At 40.9% G+C, this 16,868-nt stretch overlaps 1 protein-coding gene across 1 annotated transcript in view; it reads right to left on the reverse strand.

The window, feature by feature from the left end:
- Positions 1 to 16,868, reverse strand: part of PARD3B (par-3 family cell polarity regulator beta) — a 999,887-nt gene that overhangs the window by 376,675 nt on the left and 606,344 nt on the right. The window contains exons 13-15 of the mRNA XM_032403913.1: positions 15,600 to 15,732; positions 7,011 to 7,110; positions 220 to 335 (exon numbers count right to left, since the gene is read on the reverse strand). Of these exons, the coding sequence (XP_032259804.1) occupies positions 220 to 335; positions 7,011 to 7,110; positions 15,600 to 15,732 (349 nt within the window). The remainder of the gene's footprint in view (positions 1 to 219; positions 336 to 7,010; positions 7,111 to 15,599; positions 15,733 to 16,868) is intronic.

Raw genomic sequence — 16,868 nt, forward strand, 5'->3', positions numbered from 1 at the left:
TTTTTCTGACCAATATGAACCGCCTTATAAAAATGTCATTCACCTCTCTTTTAAAGAGGGGTAATTACAATTAAATGTGTGAGACCAATATCCCCTCCTCCAGGCTGGGGCCGACTTCGCCCCCTAAGGTTGGAGCTGAGGAAACAAAGGGAGGACATTCAGGAAGATAGATGGGCTTAGGCTGGCGCACTGACCTGGATGTCACTCACCCTCACTTACCAAGGTCCATGCTCTTGGAGGCTTTCAGATTCATCGATTCAGGCTGCCTGGCCGGTGTCACAGATCTGAAGTGGATGTGCTGATCTGGAAAGTATACTGCTGAATCCACCCCAGAGCTGTGGAAAGAAGCCATATGCCGTATTTAGATTTGGAATAAAAAAAAAAAAAATTTTTTTTTCTTTTGGTAAAGGAAGCAGTTCTCATTTTGAACCCAGCCCCACCTCATATCCTCCCCAGCTCCCAACCATGTATTTTCAACCGATTCTGGAATCTCGGGTGGCTTTTATGAGATGTAGCAACTCTATTTTTATGTATTTTATCACACTCCACAATTTAAATAAAATATTCTCTGGTTAATATCATGTTTTCCTCTTCACTGATTTCTGCTAATTGGGATCCTGCTGTACAATACATAACTTCAAATGGGAAAGCCAGGCGTGGAAGGAACTGGAGGAGGTCGGCAGATACTCACAGAGCCTAGAAGCGGGGTTAAGAGATCTCTGAGGGCTAAGCATGCCCTTCCTTTAAAAACAAGTAAAGGCTTGTGTACTTTAGAGAAGACCATCCTGCTGAAAGACTGCTGGCTGCAGTGGTTTGGTCTCCGACTTTATTTAGGCCTATTTCCTGAAACTAACGTTCATACCGAGCACACAGTCTACTCATTAATAACACAAAAAGGAAAGAACAAGAAAAGCACAGTTTAGACACCAGATATATTAAATGCCCTTATGGGCTTCCCAGTACTTGTAGTCAATCTCAAAGAATTCTATTTCTGCTAAATATTTTATTTATTTGGCTTGAGGATGGAGGGGATTATACAAGGGAATTACAGACAATGCTTTATTTCTTGGTCTAGAAATAAATCATATTTATAAATTTTGTAAGTTAAATTACAGCTGCTTTCTCCCCTCGTATTCTCATATATTGAGAAAGTTAATATGGTGGCTCATTTCAGCATAACTTTAGTCTTAAATACAGTGAAACTCAAATCAAGTGTCTGATAAATCTGAAAGTACTGAGGTTGAGGTTTTCAAACAGTTGGGATTTGACACTGTAAACAGTAAAACAACAATAAAAAAAAAATGAACCATTATGAATGAGAATCCTTCAAAAATGTACAGGGGATCTCAATTTCTTAACCAAATATACCAAAATAAGTTTCATCTTTCCTTGAAACTCATTAGTTATGCACATTCAATACTGCCTTTATTAAAATTAAAATGCAGCAATAGTAATACTGCTGAGTGAATAAATGAACCCCCATTATTGTAATACGGTGGGGGGCTTACGGAAGTACCCACATCAGGCAGCAGAGCACAGAGCTCAAGAGCCCAGATGCCAAAGCAGTGCTGCTTAGTTCTAAATCCTGGCTCCGCCCCTGACTAGCTGTGGGGCCTACGCACAGCACTGAACCTCTCTGTGCTTCAATTTCCTGATGCATAAAATGGGTCTAACTCCACTCCTTACTTCACGGGGTTCTTGAGAGATACAATGAGTTTGTAAAGTAAAAATAAAAAGATTTGTAAAGTCAGGAGAATAGATTCTGACACAGAGTAAATGCCAGTAGAAGCATTTAGGAAACAACTAAGCAGGTAAATAAATAGACCTGCTTTTGCTTCCCAAATGACCATACATTTTTGCTTTTCGAGTCATCTATACGATTTTTTCCAGTCTCTTTCTTTCTCTGTTTTGGTCAGGGTCTCGGTAGACCTGGGACTAAGAGCCCTTCTCTCCTTCTATTTATTTTCAAGTTTTTTCCTTTTTTTTTTTTTAACAAATATTATTATTATTTTTTTTAACTGCGGTAAGGTTGACACACGATGTTACATTAGTTTCAAGTATACAACATAGTGACTCCAACAAGTTTATCCCTTCTGCTATGCTCAGCACGAGTGGAGCTGAGGGTAATGTGCCGTGATGGTCAGGAGCCTGGGCTAGAGAGCCCTGCGCCAGGGCGCGTGGCCTCAGTGTACCAGTCCCCGCAAGAGATAGTATTAGGATGTATAAAGTTGTAAGAAATGAAGATATGGTATATGCTAACAGTAGTGCCTAGAACACAATGAGAGCTCGATCAAAGTGAGCTGTTAAATCTTTTCTTTATTTCTGTAGGTTAGAGAGGGCCTGAGACGCTCTTCAGTGAAGAAATTATACGTGGTTTCATGAAAGTTTCTCAAGAAATTCAAATCTACTCTTTATAAAGCTTTTTTGTTTGTTTGGCTTCTTCCTTGGTGTCTGGCTTATATTTTCAATCGATAAAACCAGTGGCCTATATGGAGTATATTAGATGTGGTAGGGAGTGATGACAGAATATGCCAGGTGTGAGCAAATCTCCTTGCACCACAGGGCTACGGACACTGGCCTTGCATAACGGCATCGCTCGGATTGTTTCGGCCCATTTTAAAGAAGAATTCTGAGAGGCTACTGTGAACATGAGCTTCCCCCTGAGCCTTGATGTTTTGGAAGCACTTGCCTTTAAATGTGTTATTCGACCTTTATTTGCACTTAGTTTCACATCCTTTGATCTCTTGTGATGATGTGGTTTTAGTGTCAGAAAGACTCATGGCCTTCAGAGAATCAAGAATTTAAGAGCCGGGAGGCATTAAAGGTCACCTCATCTAACTCCTCATCTTGTAGATAAGACACTGAGGCCCAAAGAGGAGCTGCTGTTCCAAGGTCACACAGATGGCCAGTGGCAAAGTGAGGATCCGAACTGTGGTTTCTTCATGTTGCCTTTTCTCAGAGCCATAAAAGCTTTGGCTGACATGGTGGCCAGCCTGGGGCACAGGTGCTGCTGATACGGACTCCAGGAACATCCAAACGTTCCCTTTTGGGGCAGATTCACTCCCTCTCTTATGCTGCTTGCGTTTTAGGTTAGCTTTGTGTTTCAGTAGAGTGCTACATACCATGAAATAAAAGGAAAGCAAAGAGTTAACCCAAACAGATGCCCTGTGTTACAACGAAAGCCATTTGAGGAGGTGGTTTAGGACCAACATGAATATTCCTCATTAAAACTTAGGTAGCACAGCAGTTAAAGAGCTCTGCTCAAGGAAGACTATGGGAATCTACCTAACTGAGGCACACACTGGTTAACCCACTTTATTGTCTTACTTTACCAAACTAGGCACTAATTGACAAATACAAGAACTCAAATTTCTTTAGATTCTCGGGAAACAATGATCCCCATCCCCATTTTAAAGAAAGCAAGGTGGCAATGCCCCTTGGTGCAGTAACGTCAGGTAAGGATCAGTCTAAATAAAGTGAATTTTTTGGTAAAAATGTTTACATATAATGAAGGCTGATAAAAGAACTAAAAAAGCCGCTTTCTACAAATGAGTGTAACAAATGTTCATATATATGTGTGTGAGTGTGTGTGTGTGTATACACACTATGCATACCTGAATATATCCATTAAATTGATGATAGCGATTTACACACCAGTTGCCATTGCTTTGAATATGACCAAGTGTACGTTTTGAAACCTTCGAGAGAAGGACCTATTTTGCCATGGTACAAAATTAGAAATAAGGCAAGATAAGGCTGATATTTAAGAAGGGGAGTGTAATATGAGAAATTACAGGATTAGAGCCAATATACTGTGCATTGGTCTATGAACTTATACAGTGCACTTAAATAATGAAGTGTAGTATTGAATTAGTGTGAAAAGATTTTAGACATGTAAGTGAGACTAGTAAGACCATTTGTAATTTTATTGGAAGTTTTTGGAGGGAAAGGGTGACACGGTGATTAACTATAAAATCTGACTAATTTTGAAGAAAGTCAGCACGTGCTCATGGCTGAGGGGGCTGCCGTGGAGGCTGTGGGAAGCTGCGAGCTGACAGCAGGCCAAAGCCACGGTTTAGATAAAGGCCACGTTTTCAGCATGAACAACAAGGGGATCTATCAAATAGAAATGATACTCAATGTCAAATTATGCTGCATAATGAATCAATAGAGGTAGCAGGAAGCATATGCCAGTGTCCTGAATGTGGTGACAAATCAGGAATGTGAAAGACATATAAGACCCAGCCATGAATGTTCAAGGAGAACTGTCAGAAATCAAAAGGAAGGAGAAGATTTTGAGAGCTATGGCAAAAAAAAAAAAAAAAAATTCTGAAATCTCAGGTGTCCATCCATGAATAGGCTTCAACAATTGGCTACTATGAATGAGAGTAGATACAGAAAGGAAGGGAGGGAGGGAAGGAGGGGGGGAGGGAGGGAGGGGAGAGACAGACCCAGAGAACCCAGAGGGAATGGAGAAAGAAAAAAATATGAACATGTAGGGAATAACCAAATGTTGTCTAAACTGTTAATAAAATTCAATATATTCTGTCTGTTCCTAATTTGCCTTAAACCCTCTCTGAGAGATCACAGTAGAAAATATACTTCCTTTGTATTTATTTTTTATTTAGACACATATATTCTAACCTTTTGTCCATAATTGATGACATCAGAACTACAGGTAACTTCCATAAATTCCTGATGTCATTTTGGTTCAAGATAACAGGCATGAAGTCTGATCATGTTTGCATCTCACTTCTCATGCAATAGCTGTGTTCTGTTTCAGAAGGCTGGCTACATCCCTAAAGCACCACTTTTCCCTTTTAGAGAGCTTTTAACTTTTTTTTTTTTTTTGAAAGCCAGGGCGGCCTCCCTTGCTCAGCCCTCCTGGTCCCTTCCAACCCTTCCTCCATCCCAAGTTCCACACAGCCAACCCCGCCCCCCCGCCCTCGCTGCTGCCGGTCACCTAGGCAACGCAGCAGCTTGCAGGATGGTGCAGATCACGAGATCCCAGGGGGAAGAGTTTCAAAGCTTTACATTTGCTCCTTCCACCTCAAAAATGTCTTTGGCTCTGCCCCTTCCTCTCCAGCCATGCTGTTCCTCTCTTCATTCTGGCCAGCCCAATCTCTTCTCTTGCCAGTCCCTATCCTTGTTTATGACTTTCCCCATCCACAACTGAACTCACTCAACCTGAGACTGTCATCAACACCTCCCGCCACCCCCCCCAAGAAATTTGTGGAGACACTGAAGAAGCCAAAAAGGCCATTGCTAATTCCTGATAATTCCATCTCTGCAGTATCTCTGATGCCCTCTCTCACCTGAAGAGGTTTCTCATCTGAAAGCTTCTCCCCACCCTCCCCAGCACAGATCCTTAATACCTTTCACTGCTACTGCCCTAGAAAATGTCCAAAGAGTCTCTGGCTTCCAGTGGATGTTAACCTTTCTCCATCTCCCTAATGCCTGTTGTGCACAACTAAAACCCCGGTCTTATCATGCTCTCTGCTGAAACCCTACCACAAGGTTTGACCATCTAATGAAGGAAGTCTGCATTCCTTATCTTTGCACTCTGCGCTCTAGCATCTGGCCAGTCAGCCATGATACAAGTTGCACAAATCAACTTCCTTTCCCAGCTGCCATGCTGTTCCTTCTACCCTTCCCTCTCTCTGAAATTCCCCTCCTTCCTGGGCTTTTCTCATGTCCACCTCTGATTCATACTTTGAGGTTTAGTTGAAATGTCACTTTTCCCATAAATTTTCCCTGATTCCTCTATCTGGAAGCATTCTCCTCTGTGTTGGATGTCCACAGCATTGTCTCTATACCTTCTGGTAAATATCACTTTGTCCCTTGTGTGCTAGTTGTCGTTTTACCTACTGGCCTACCATCTTCTTGAGGGTAGGGTTTATATCTGATTCATCTTTGCATTATTCCAACACTTTTGCATATATACACAGAATAAACAGTAAAGTAGAATGAATGAAATTATTTTTTAAATGCATTTTGTTATGGCCACCAAACTGCCATTTTTGATTCAGGTTTGAGGCAGGCAATGGAAATGAATGGACAAAATTAAATATGTCTACATTTTCTTTCAAGAAACCCCTAGAAAACTGATCTAGAACATTACTGTAATTATCCACCCAGTTGGTGAAACGATTTGAGTCAGATAGCGGACTTCAAAAATGTAGGAATCAGAGATAGCTAAATATAGGTAAGCTTCCAGCTAATAGAGTTAGCTATACTCTTTTGGTGTTGTTTTATTTTTAGCAGATTGTAATAAAAAGCATAATAGGAATGACAACAGCATTGCTGCAAGAAAAATGAAAAAATTTCACAGGATTATCCTGGGACATAGAATGGAATAAAATACACAGTTTTTAACAGCCATAATAAATACAGAAAATAGCAAAGGGACAAGTCAATGATTTTTAAAACTCATCAGAAGAACGAAATCTATGAATTCCACTAGTCAGATGGTGCGTATACTTAGTAAATCTCTCTCTCTCATGCTTGTGAGATTCTAAAAATTATTGATTTTTTGGTTTCTATTACAGAGTGGATATAATATTGGGCACTCTTTTCAATATTTTAGATTATATATGGTGTTGCTTTAATTTTTAGATTCCATTAACTTTCTTGGAACATTTATTTTTAAAATATCTTTAGGGTTTGCCAATTACAAATGAAAAAAAAAATCAACTAAGCTTTATGTCCTCTCAGTTTTGTTTTATACCTTCCCATAGAACCTTTTGAGTTCTCTGGTTTTTCAACATGATAAAAGAAAGTTCAACAATTTTCTTAAATATTTTATAATATATGATGAATCTTAAATTCCAGGAAGCAAAATATGAACATTCTAAACTATTAATTTTAGCTATGAGGAGTTTTCACTGAAAAGGTATTATAGATGCTATGAGATTTCCATTCTGGAAAGAAACAGAGTCAAAATCAGGTTGCTGGGTTTTCCTAGAAACACTGTACTGGGGAACGTTGATGAGCTCTCATTTTATCAGTACCTGTGGCTGTAATCTTCAGTGCCCAGTTCCAGAATGGGATGTGGTGGTGGAGAAGGCGGGACCTCAGCCTCAGCCCATCCGTCACTGGGAAGGAATAGCTCTAAAAAACAAAGAACCAATGAAGCTGTGGTCAATGGGAGGCAGAGCTATTTGGTGCCTGGCTTTCTTTCGGTCCATCTCACAGATGCCATCTGCACCAACACATTAACCAACCTGAAATCAATAAGTCCTCCTACAGAACTGATTCAGGATTTGTATGGGAGCTAAGGCAGCCCTGGGTGAGGAAATCTAAGCCTGCTAATAGGTTTTTACCCTATTAGCAGCAACCCAAGGCAAGTCAAAACCGTGCACCCTGAATATCATTTCCCAGCTACGGAAGGCTGACAGTAGCTCATGACGCGTGTTCTGTGGAAGATTAACAAAGCCATCTCTTTCATGCCTTAATGGTTTTGTAAACAAGACTCTCTCATGAATACGCTGGGTTATGTGGTGATTTAGGTATTTGCCTTAGTGACAAAAAGTACTTTAAAAAAAAACCCCAAACATGAGATACTTTATATCTAACTCACCATTTAGAGATGGTAGAGGGGAAAAAATACTCTTTTTGCATCTGTGCCACAATGGAAATACGTGGGTTTGAGGCCTTGGAAGCAAAAGACTAGGGTCAGACCTGGTTTTCTCACCTACTTAAAATGTACACTTTTTCAATCTCTTCTACTCTGGAAGAACTAGACATGTATCCTGAATCTTACTACAACCACTAACAAGCAGGTTTGTTGAGATCTTATCGTGTACCAGACATTGTGCTAAGCATTATGTACATTATGTCATCTGCTGCTCATCCTTATTACCAGCACTAACGAACATATGAAAAGCATGAGAGAGCAGCCTGGGGGAGAGTCAAGTTTGTGCAGCAAGGCCTCCAGGTCCCCAGTCATGGCTCCCACTACTCTGTGAACTTGGCCCAACTATTCAACTTCTCTAAGTGTTAGTTTTTGAAATCTATAAAGTGGGAATGAGAATAGCTTCATTAGAGGAATATAAGAATTATATAAGATGGTGCATATTCACACAGATTTATAAATGCAAAGTGCTAATAAGCAACTAAAAGATTATTCTTCTATACCCCCTAAACTCTACTGTGTATCTATTACAGTGAGAGATTCGGTAAAAGGTGGACCCTATTTGTCTTGATTGCTGGAACAAGAGAAAAGTGTCCCTACCCCTGTGAAATGTTGCTGGTAAAAGAACCTGCTTGATTTGCCCACATGCCAGGTGTGACGGTTACTTTTATGGTTAACTTGACTGGGCCCAAAGTACCCAGATAATTAATCATACGTTATTCTGGGTGTGTCTGGGAGGTTGTTTTTTGGGTGAGCTTAGCATTTAAATCAATAGACAGAGTAAAGTAGATTGTCCCCCCATAATGTGGGTGAACCTCATCCAATCAGTTGAAGGCCTTAGTAGGACCAAAATGCTGACCTTCTTCTGAGTAGGAGAGAATTCTTCCTGCCTGACTGTCTTCAAACTGAGATACTAGCTTTTTCCTGCCCTTCGGACTTAAACAGAAATATTGACTCTTCCTGGGTCTTGAGTCTGCTGGCTTTCAGGGCAGGACTACACCGTTGTCTCTGCTTGGTCTTTAGCTTTGCTCATTCACCTTGCAGTTGTTGGGACTTGCCTGGCTCCATAATCATGTGAGCCAATTCTTTATAATAAGTCTCATTATATCAGTTATTATATGTTCTTACGTATATGTCATATATATTATTATATATTATACATTATATTATATGTTATACGATGTATAATATAATGTCTATTATACATTAAATACATATAAATACAAACGCATCCCATTGGTTCTTCTATGGAGAACCCTGTTCCACGCTCTGCTCCAGGGACTAGTAGGATATGGAGGTAGTTCTAGCAGTGCTGACATGTCCCTGGGTAGGAGGCTGGACGCAGGAGTTCTGATAGGCAGGGTGACCAGGGTACAGAAGTGTGGTGAGCGAAGGCAGTCAGCACTGTCCCCCTGCACCGCCTCCCACCCAAGTGATCTAGTGAATTGGTAATACAGTGGCAATCAGGCAGCCAGAGACTTGCTGAGAGAAACAGAAGAATACACTGTAAACTGGAGACAAGGGACATATTGGGACAAACATTTTCCACTGGCTCTAATCTCTCCACCCTCAACTTCTTAGCCCATCTTTCACACTGGTGATAAACACAGCCATGATCATGTATCCTTGGCCTCTCAGAAACATTTCAGTTGCACACAACAGCCTAGAGAATAAAGGTCTTCGCCCCTAGCAGGCAACGTCAGCTCCTTATCACACACTAGCTACCCAAGACTACTTACTGTTCCCCAACCACAAGCCTGGGCCTTCTTGCCTCAGTGTGTTTGCTTACATAACTGCAAAATCCAGTCCCAACCATCAAAGTCCCACCCTTCTCTCAAGATCCACCTCAGTATTTTTATAACAGTGGCAGAGAATACTAGTGCTCACTCTATCTGTGTCCCTCCTTTCTTCCTGCACATACAGACCCCATTTCCCAGCCTTCTTTGTCCCTAGACTTGTTCTTGCCAATAGCATGTGAGTTGCTCTGGTCATTGACATCCCCAGTATCAGTGGTTACGAAAGGGTACATTCTCTCCACCTGTCCCATCTCCCAGCTGCAAGGAGGAGGGGATGAGGCTCTAGAAAATGGCCCAGCTACCAATGGAAGGAACCCAGGTCCTCCATCACTGCAGGGAGCACAGCTCCCATCCTCCTGCTACCACACCTCACTGGGCTGTGATAAGACAAGAAAAATACTTTCACTGTCTTTATCCCCTGATATTTGGGGTTTATCTATTAATATTATGGAAAATTACTCCATTTATAACATTTATCACATGCTGCTATTGCAATGAGCTATCGATCTATCATCTATGTATCTATATCTATTTCTCTTACTGGACTATGGAGAAACTCCTCCTTGTCCTCTTTCTCCTCTCCCTCCTCTTCTTCAGCATCTTCTCTGGATTCTTCAAGTTTTATTACAATTGTTACCTTTAGATTTTTTGAGAGAGAGAGAAAGATTGCACTGGGGGGCGGGGGGCAGAGGGAGAAGGAGACAAGCAGACTCCTCCCTGAGCAGGGAGACTGACATGGGGCTCAATTCCAAGGCCCCGAGATCATGACCTGAGCTAAGATCAAGAGTTAGGTGCTTAACCAACTGATCCACCCAGGTACCTGTTACCTTTAATTTTTATTTCATCCACATGAACAATCTACATATTTTTAAGTATCTATAGGTACAGAGGCAAATATCTTCTTTGTTGACTCTCTATCCATGGTATATTTTTAAACATGTTCAGATGTTTTAAGGAATTTTTCTTTCTCTTGGCCCAAACACCTCTATTAACCCTCTATCAGTGTGAAAATATGGAATTCTTTTCTCCAAAAAATAATATTTCTGGATTTCATCACATGTACAAGGTTAAGTTTTGATGGTCATCCTATATATATGCCTGTGAATGTTGACAGTGCAGCCTCAAGTAACTACTTCATGACCCAATAACCCTTATTTTAATCATTTTTTTTTTTAATTGTTGTTACTTGTTTTACAGACTCCATCCTGCTAGGGTCAGATCAGAAAAGAAGAGTGAAAAGGGACTGCAACTTTAGACAAGGGCTCAGCGGGCTATGGCCCTGGTCCAAAACAAGCCCGCCATTCGGTTTTGTACATAAAGTTTCATTGAGCATTTATGCTCATTCTTTTCCTACTGTCCATGGCTGCTTTTGGACTACAGCGGCAGAGCTGCAGAGCTGAGACCGAGATCCCCTGGCCTGCAAAGCCTAACCTATCTGGCCCTTTACAGATAAAATTTGATGACCCCTTGTTTTTGATTTTTTTTAATTAGAAAAAATTTTAAAGCCTATTCTTGAGGGCTATAACAGCATTGTATTCTTTTTTGAAACCCTGATGGTGTATTCTACACAATGGAGGTATCCAGTAAACATCAGGCAAATTGAAAAGAATAATTCAATTTCTGATCACCACTCCAGAGGGAATGCCTTACGTGCTACAGAGGGGTGGACACATGCTGTTTCCCCAGAGAAGGCACGTTAGGAATAATTATACATTATGTGTCTGCCCAAAGGACCCCAGGGAACATGGATCCAGTGAGACAGGACACACAACCGAAGGGGTTTGATTTGGGGTGGGGATGGAAGTCCTCCAGGAGCCCTTCCTGGATGGTGATCCTGAGTAGACTTAGGGCAATGGGTGACTCACACATGGGGCTGGGGTGCAGTAGAATTGAAAGGGGAGGGGAAGCAGGAATAGAGCACAAAAGGGGGAGACGAGAGCAATGAAAAGAGAACTAATAACAAACCAGAGGCAAATGGTGCTTATTACTATTACTTAACCATTACTTGGCCACGGGTGAGATCTAGCAGCAAAATTCTTCAGAAAATACAGTGTTGGTATTTCATATTCTTTATTACCATTTAAATGCTTAATAGGATTTTATAACTAAACTGTTGGGACACAGCCCCCATCCTGACCCCTTACCATTTGGGGCACCACACTCATTCTACTACAGGCATTGCTAGCAATTCTCCAACACAAATGTGAATTTTCTGGTGTTACAATTTCTACAAACATTAGTTCTAAAAATGCCTTTTCCCTGTAACAGCTTGACAGGAGTATGTGTATATATATATATAAAAAAATAACCAAGGAACTGTGGGTGGTATGTACTATTATTACAAAAATAGATGGAACCGAGCATATCAACATTGGATTTTTAAATATACAAAGGAAAGGAAAAAGGGAAGAAAAAAGAAGTGAATGTTTTGGCTGTAAAAGTTCCTTTCCACACTAGACATTACATTTTGTCAACTCAGTCTTGCTTTTCTGAAGGGGCTCCTTAAAAAACTTGGTCGTGTTGAGTTAACACTCAGGTTTCACGAGGCTTACTGGCCTCTTGCTACCTCATGTGCAACTGAAACTCAGAAACTCTCAATGGTTCCCAAAATTTTAAATGTTTTTAGTATGACAAAGAGATGATGATCATGATATTCTTCTCCAGCATCATGCTCACAAATTCTATTATATATATTCTTTTTTTTATTTATTTATTTATTTATTTATTTGAGAGAGAGAGAGAGAGTGAGAGAGAGCGCAAGAGGGGGTAGGGTTAGAGGGAGAAGCAGACTCCCCGCCGAGCAGGGAGCCCGATGTGGGACTCGATCCCGGAACTCCGGGATCATGACCTGAGCCGAAGGCAGTCGCTTAACCAACTGAGCCACCCAGGCGCCCTATTATATATATTCTTATCTCTAAGTCAATAGGCTTACATAAAAGTAAGAGAATTTCATCTACAGGTCTCTTACGATTAAAATTTAATGAGTCTATACCTTGATAGGCCTAATTCTTTAACTGAATATTGTATAACAGATCTACAAGGAAATAACAGCAATAGATTTTTCCTGCTTTAAAGAAAAATAATGTTCAGCGCAGTACTTCTTAAAAGAACTGGATTTTTTTGTCACCTTGGAAAATTGACACGGGGGGAGGAAGTACAGCAGGAACCTTGTAGGTAGCTGACCTGCATGGTTTTTCACGGTGTAAAATGTTGTTCTACCTGGAGGTAAGTCTCAAGAGGAAGAGAACAGACAGAGACTCCCAGTGGTTGTTTGTGGCCACACGTACCCAAAGGACCTAACTGTTCAGTGGAAATACAAACTCAAAACATTCTATTGAAGTTTCAAAGAATTATGACATTTTATTTTTAGCATGTGCTTCGACTGGACTCTATTATTTGAATTTTTTTTTCCGTGTATATCCTTACATTTTAACTAGTTCTATAGTTTCGTTATTTTGGCCTTTGTTGGCCCTTCTAGAGATACTGTCCCATTTCCCTATCTCGATGTCCTCTAAAAATACTCCATGTAATTACCACTCCAGTGTCAATATTTTATAGTTATTAAAAATGAGGGGCATCTGGCGGGCGTAGTTGGTGAAGCGTGTGACTCTTGATCGCAGGGTTGTGGGTCCGAGGCCCACGCGGGGTATAGATATTACTTAAAAAATAAAATCTTTTTCATGTGTCTGTTGGCCATTTGGATGTCTTCTTTGGAAAAATGCCTTTTCATGTCTTCTGCCCATTCAATATCGCTCGGCATCAGGGAAATCCAAATCAAAACCTCAATGAGATACCACCTCACACCAGTCAGAATGGCTAAAATTAACAAGTCAGGAAATGACAGATGTTGGCGGGGATGCGGAGAAAGGGGAACCCTCCTACACTGTTGGTGGGAATGCAAGCTGGTGCAGCCACTCTGGAAAACAGTATGGAGGTTCCTCAAAAAGTTGAAAATAGAGCTAGCCTATGATCCAGCAATTGCACTACTGGGTATTTACCCCAAAGATACAAAAGTAGGGATCCGAAAGGGTACGTGCACCCCGATGTTTATAGCAGCAATGTCCACAATAGCCAAACTATGGAAAGAGCCAAGATGTCCGTCGACAGATGAATGGATAAAGAAGATATGGTATATATACACAATGGAATATTACGCAGCCATCAAAAGGAATGAGATCTTGCCATTTGCAACGACGGATGGAACTGGAACTGGATGGAACTGGAAGGTATTATGCTGAGCGAAATAAGTCAAACAGAGAAAGACATGTATCATATGACCTCACTGATATGAGGAATTCTTAATCTCAGGAAACAAACTGAGGGTTGCTGGAGTGGGGGGTGGGGTGGGAGGGATGGGCTGACTGGGTGATAGACACTGGGGAGGGTATGTGCTCTGGTAAGTGCTGTGAATTGTGCAAGACTGTTGAATCTCAGATCTGTACCTCTGAAACAAATAATGCAATATATGTTAAGGAAAAAAAAAAAAAGAAGAAGATAGCAGGAGGAAGAATGAAGGGGGGGAATCGGAGGGGTAGACAAACCATGAGAGATGATGGACTCTGAAAAACAAACTGAGGGTTCTAGAGGGGAGGGGGGTGGGAGGATGGGTTAGCCTGGTGATGGGTATTGAGGAGGGCACGTTCTGCATGGAGCACTGGGTGTTATGCACAAACAATGAATCATGGAACACTACATCTAAAACTAATGATGTAATGTATGGGGATTAACATAACAATAAAAAAATTAAAAAAAAAATCTTTAAAAAAAAATGAAACAAGATAGGGGATAACATGCCCACTACTCCTTTGGATGTCACTGGTATAATTAGGAATAAAACCTTTAACTTGGATTGTCATGTTGCTTGAGAATTAAACGCCAATCAAATTATGTAAAGCCTAGATATTTTAATACACATGGCAATGTTCTTGATCACTATATGGGCACGGTAGAGAGAAGGCTGTTCTAGTCTGTGGAAAACTTGCTGTTCCTTCCCCAGATTCTCCTCCTACTGTGATTTAAGGTCTCAGAAAGAGATCTCGCTTTGTCAAGACAAATTTTAATTTCTTAAAGAAGACGAGAAAAGACAGAGTATTTTTTTTTATCTGATACAAAGTCAAGTGAGCTTTTAATGACACTCTTGGTATCAGGTGAAAGGACTTCAACAGTTTCAAGAGACCAATGTAAGACAAGGTCTGTGCTGTGGTTTAAGGAGTGAACTTGAATCAGAGAGATAGGGGCTGAATCCAGGCTCTGCACAGATCAAGTATGTGGTCTTGGGTTAATTATTTACTCTCTATTCCTTCATCTGTAAAATGAGGATAATAGTATTACCCACTTCCAGTGTGCATGTAAATTGCTTAACACAGACTCTAACAGACAGTAAACACTTAATAAATAAATGGCCACAGCTGTTGTTGCTACTCACTAAAATGGACGAAGTCAGAGGAAAAAAACAGCATCCCATTCTGATGAAACAATTTAATTCTAGAGGAATCTGAGAGGTACAAGCCTGTTCTGATGGAGTTCTCAGAGTTTAGAACTTGTTCCCATGTAGTTAAATTTTGGTAACATCTTAAATGTAAATAAGGGATCGATTACATAAATAGTACCTGCATTCAACAGATTACTATGCAACCACTAGTACAGGATAATAAGGGAAAGACAATGTAGTAAGGGAATAATAAGAGCATTCCAACTGTTAAACAATAGTCTCGGTTCATGGTATTTAACACACTCTTCCTACAATCTGTGAATCATGTTATGATCATCTTATGGTTTAATACTAGTCCATACATTTTTTTTAAGTTTAATAGTTATTTACATTTGGTAACTTCCAATAATTAAAAGATTGTTAAAAAAAAAAATAACAGTTTGCCATTTTGTTTCTCCATTCTGCCATTTTGTTTTTGTTTGGCTTATTTCACACATCATCCTCCGTGTTTGGGGCAGCAAGCATAGAAACTGTCACTTAAACTGGAGGCGATGCCAGGAATCTGCTTCACAACTTCTGAGTCAGCTCTCCCACCCATCATCTCTCCGTGTTCATGACTCAGAGTAACAAAGCCTGCACTTAGTGTAATTAACTTCCCTTAGTCCTTTTTTTTTTTTTTTAAGATAGTCTTGTGTTTTCTCACGCCATTTGCAGTAGATGGAAATGGTCAGACTCTTACCTTTCTGTTTGTCTTGTGAACTGTAAGTGCCAAATGGATGCAATGAACTATTATCATTTCTCCTGGAGGTGGTTATAGCGTTTTGACAATTCTCAAAGCATGGCTTAGAAAATGCCCCACACTCTGCAGGCTCCTAAGGGATAAAAATAAAAATTACATTTGCTTTTTTAATATGTTCGAACCTGGTCAATGAAAGCAAAGTAGGAGAATGATCTATTTATGAATGATCTTCCAAAAGTCTACTGCACGTACACACTCAACTGGAAAATCAAAATGGCCTTATCAGTTAAAAGATCTTTGAAGACGAAATACAAAAAATACTGACAATGTGGTGCTAAGGATTGGGAGTACTCATAGCCAACACCAAAGAGGATTAACTTTATTATTCTTTCCCCCCACTTACAAATGGCTTCTTTCAAATTTTCTTCCATCTGGGAGTACAGCTTGTGACAGTGTCAACACAAGAATAACGGTCCATGCCAAGGGTGTTTTTCTGCCAACCAGCTGGTTCCTCTCTCTCTCTCCCTCAGCGACTAAGTGCATATGCTCTAGGACAAGTCAGAACCTAAGCAGGTTTGCCACTCAAATGCCATGAGTGTATCCCGCTGCAGACACTGAGTCTGTTGGCCAGAAGCTAAAACAAACTCTGTGACAATACCAGACAGTGGTCCTCCTGAGCTTTTGCCCACTTTTTGGTATTTTCCCCTCCTATTTGGATGTTGACAGCCTGCAGACAAATTCATAGTGTCCTCAAAATGGCTGTATCCAGAGTAACAGCCCACAAAGCATGTTGCACGGGTGTGAAGAGGTAGCGGGGGGCCAGTTTCAGAGGGCTCCAGCTGTTTGTTCAAGAGGACTGAGGCACACAGAACTGGGGGCTGCTCTTGCTTAGACTGTGTGTCTTTCTAACAGATTTCAAGGAAGTCATGTGGAAGCCATCTCACCGTTGTGCCCCTGACCATTTGTTTTTGTTTTGTTTTGTTTTTTTAAAGATTTATTTATTTATTTGTTTGACAGAGAAAGAGAGAGCACAAGCAGGGGAGTGGCAGGCAGAGGCAGAGGGAGAAGCAGGCTCCCCGCTGAGCAAGGAACCCAATGTGGGGCTCGATCCCAGGGCCCTGGGACCATGACCTGAGCCCAAGGCAGCCATACAACTGACTGAGCCACCCAGGCGCCCCCGCCTGACCATTTGTGAGAGGAACAGGCTACATACAGAACACAGATCTGATCTCCAAAAGCTCTTCACTTCGGAGCAAAGCATTTGGCCCA

The sequence above is a fragment of the Phoca vitulina genome, unplaced genomic scaffold, assembly GCF_004348235.1.
Source record: "Phoca vitulina isolate PV1807 unplaced genomic scaffold, GSC_HSeal_1.0 scaffold1, whole genome shotgun sequence".
Taxonomy (NCBI): domain Eukaryota; kingdom Metazoa; phylum Chordata; class Mammalia; order Carnivora; family Phocidae; genus Phoca; species Phoca vitulina.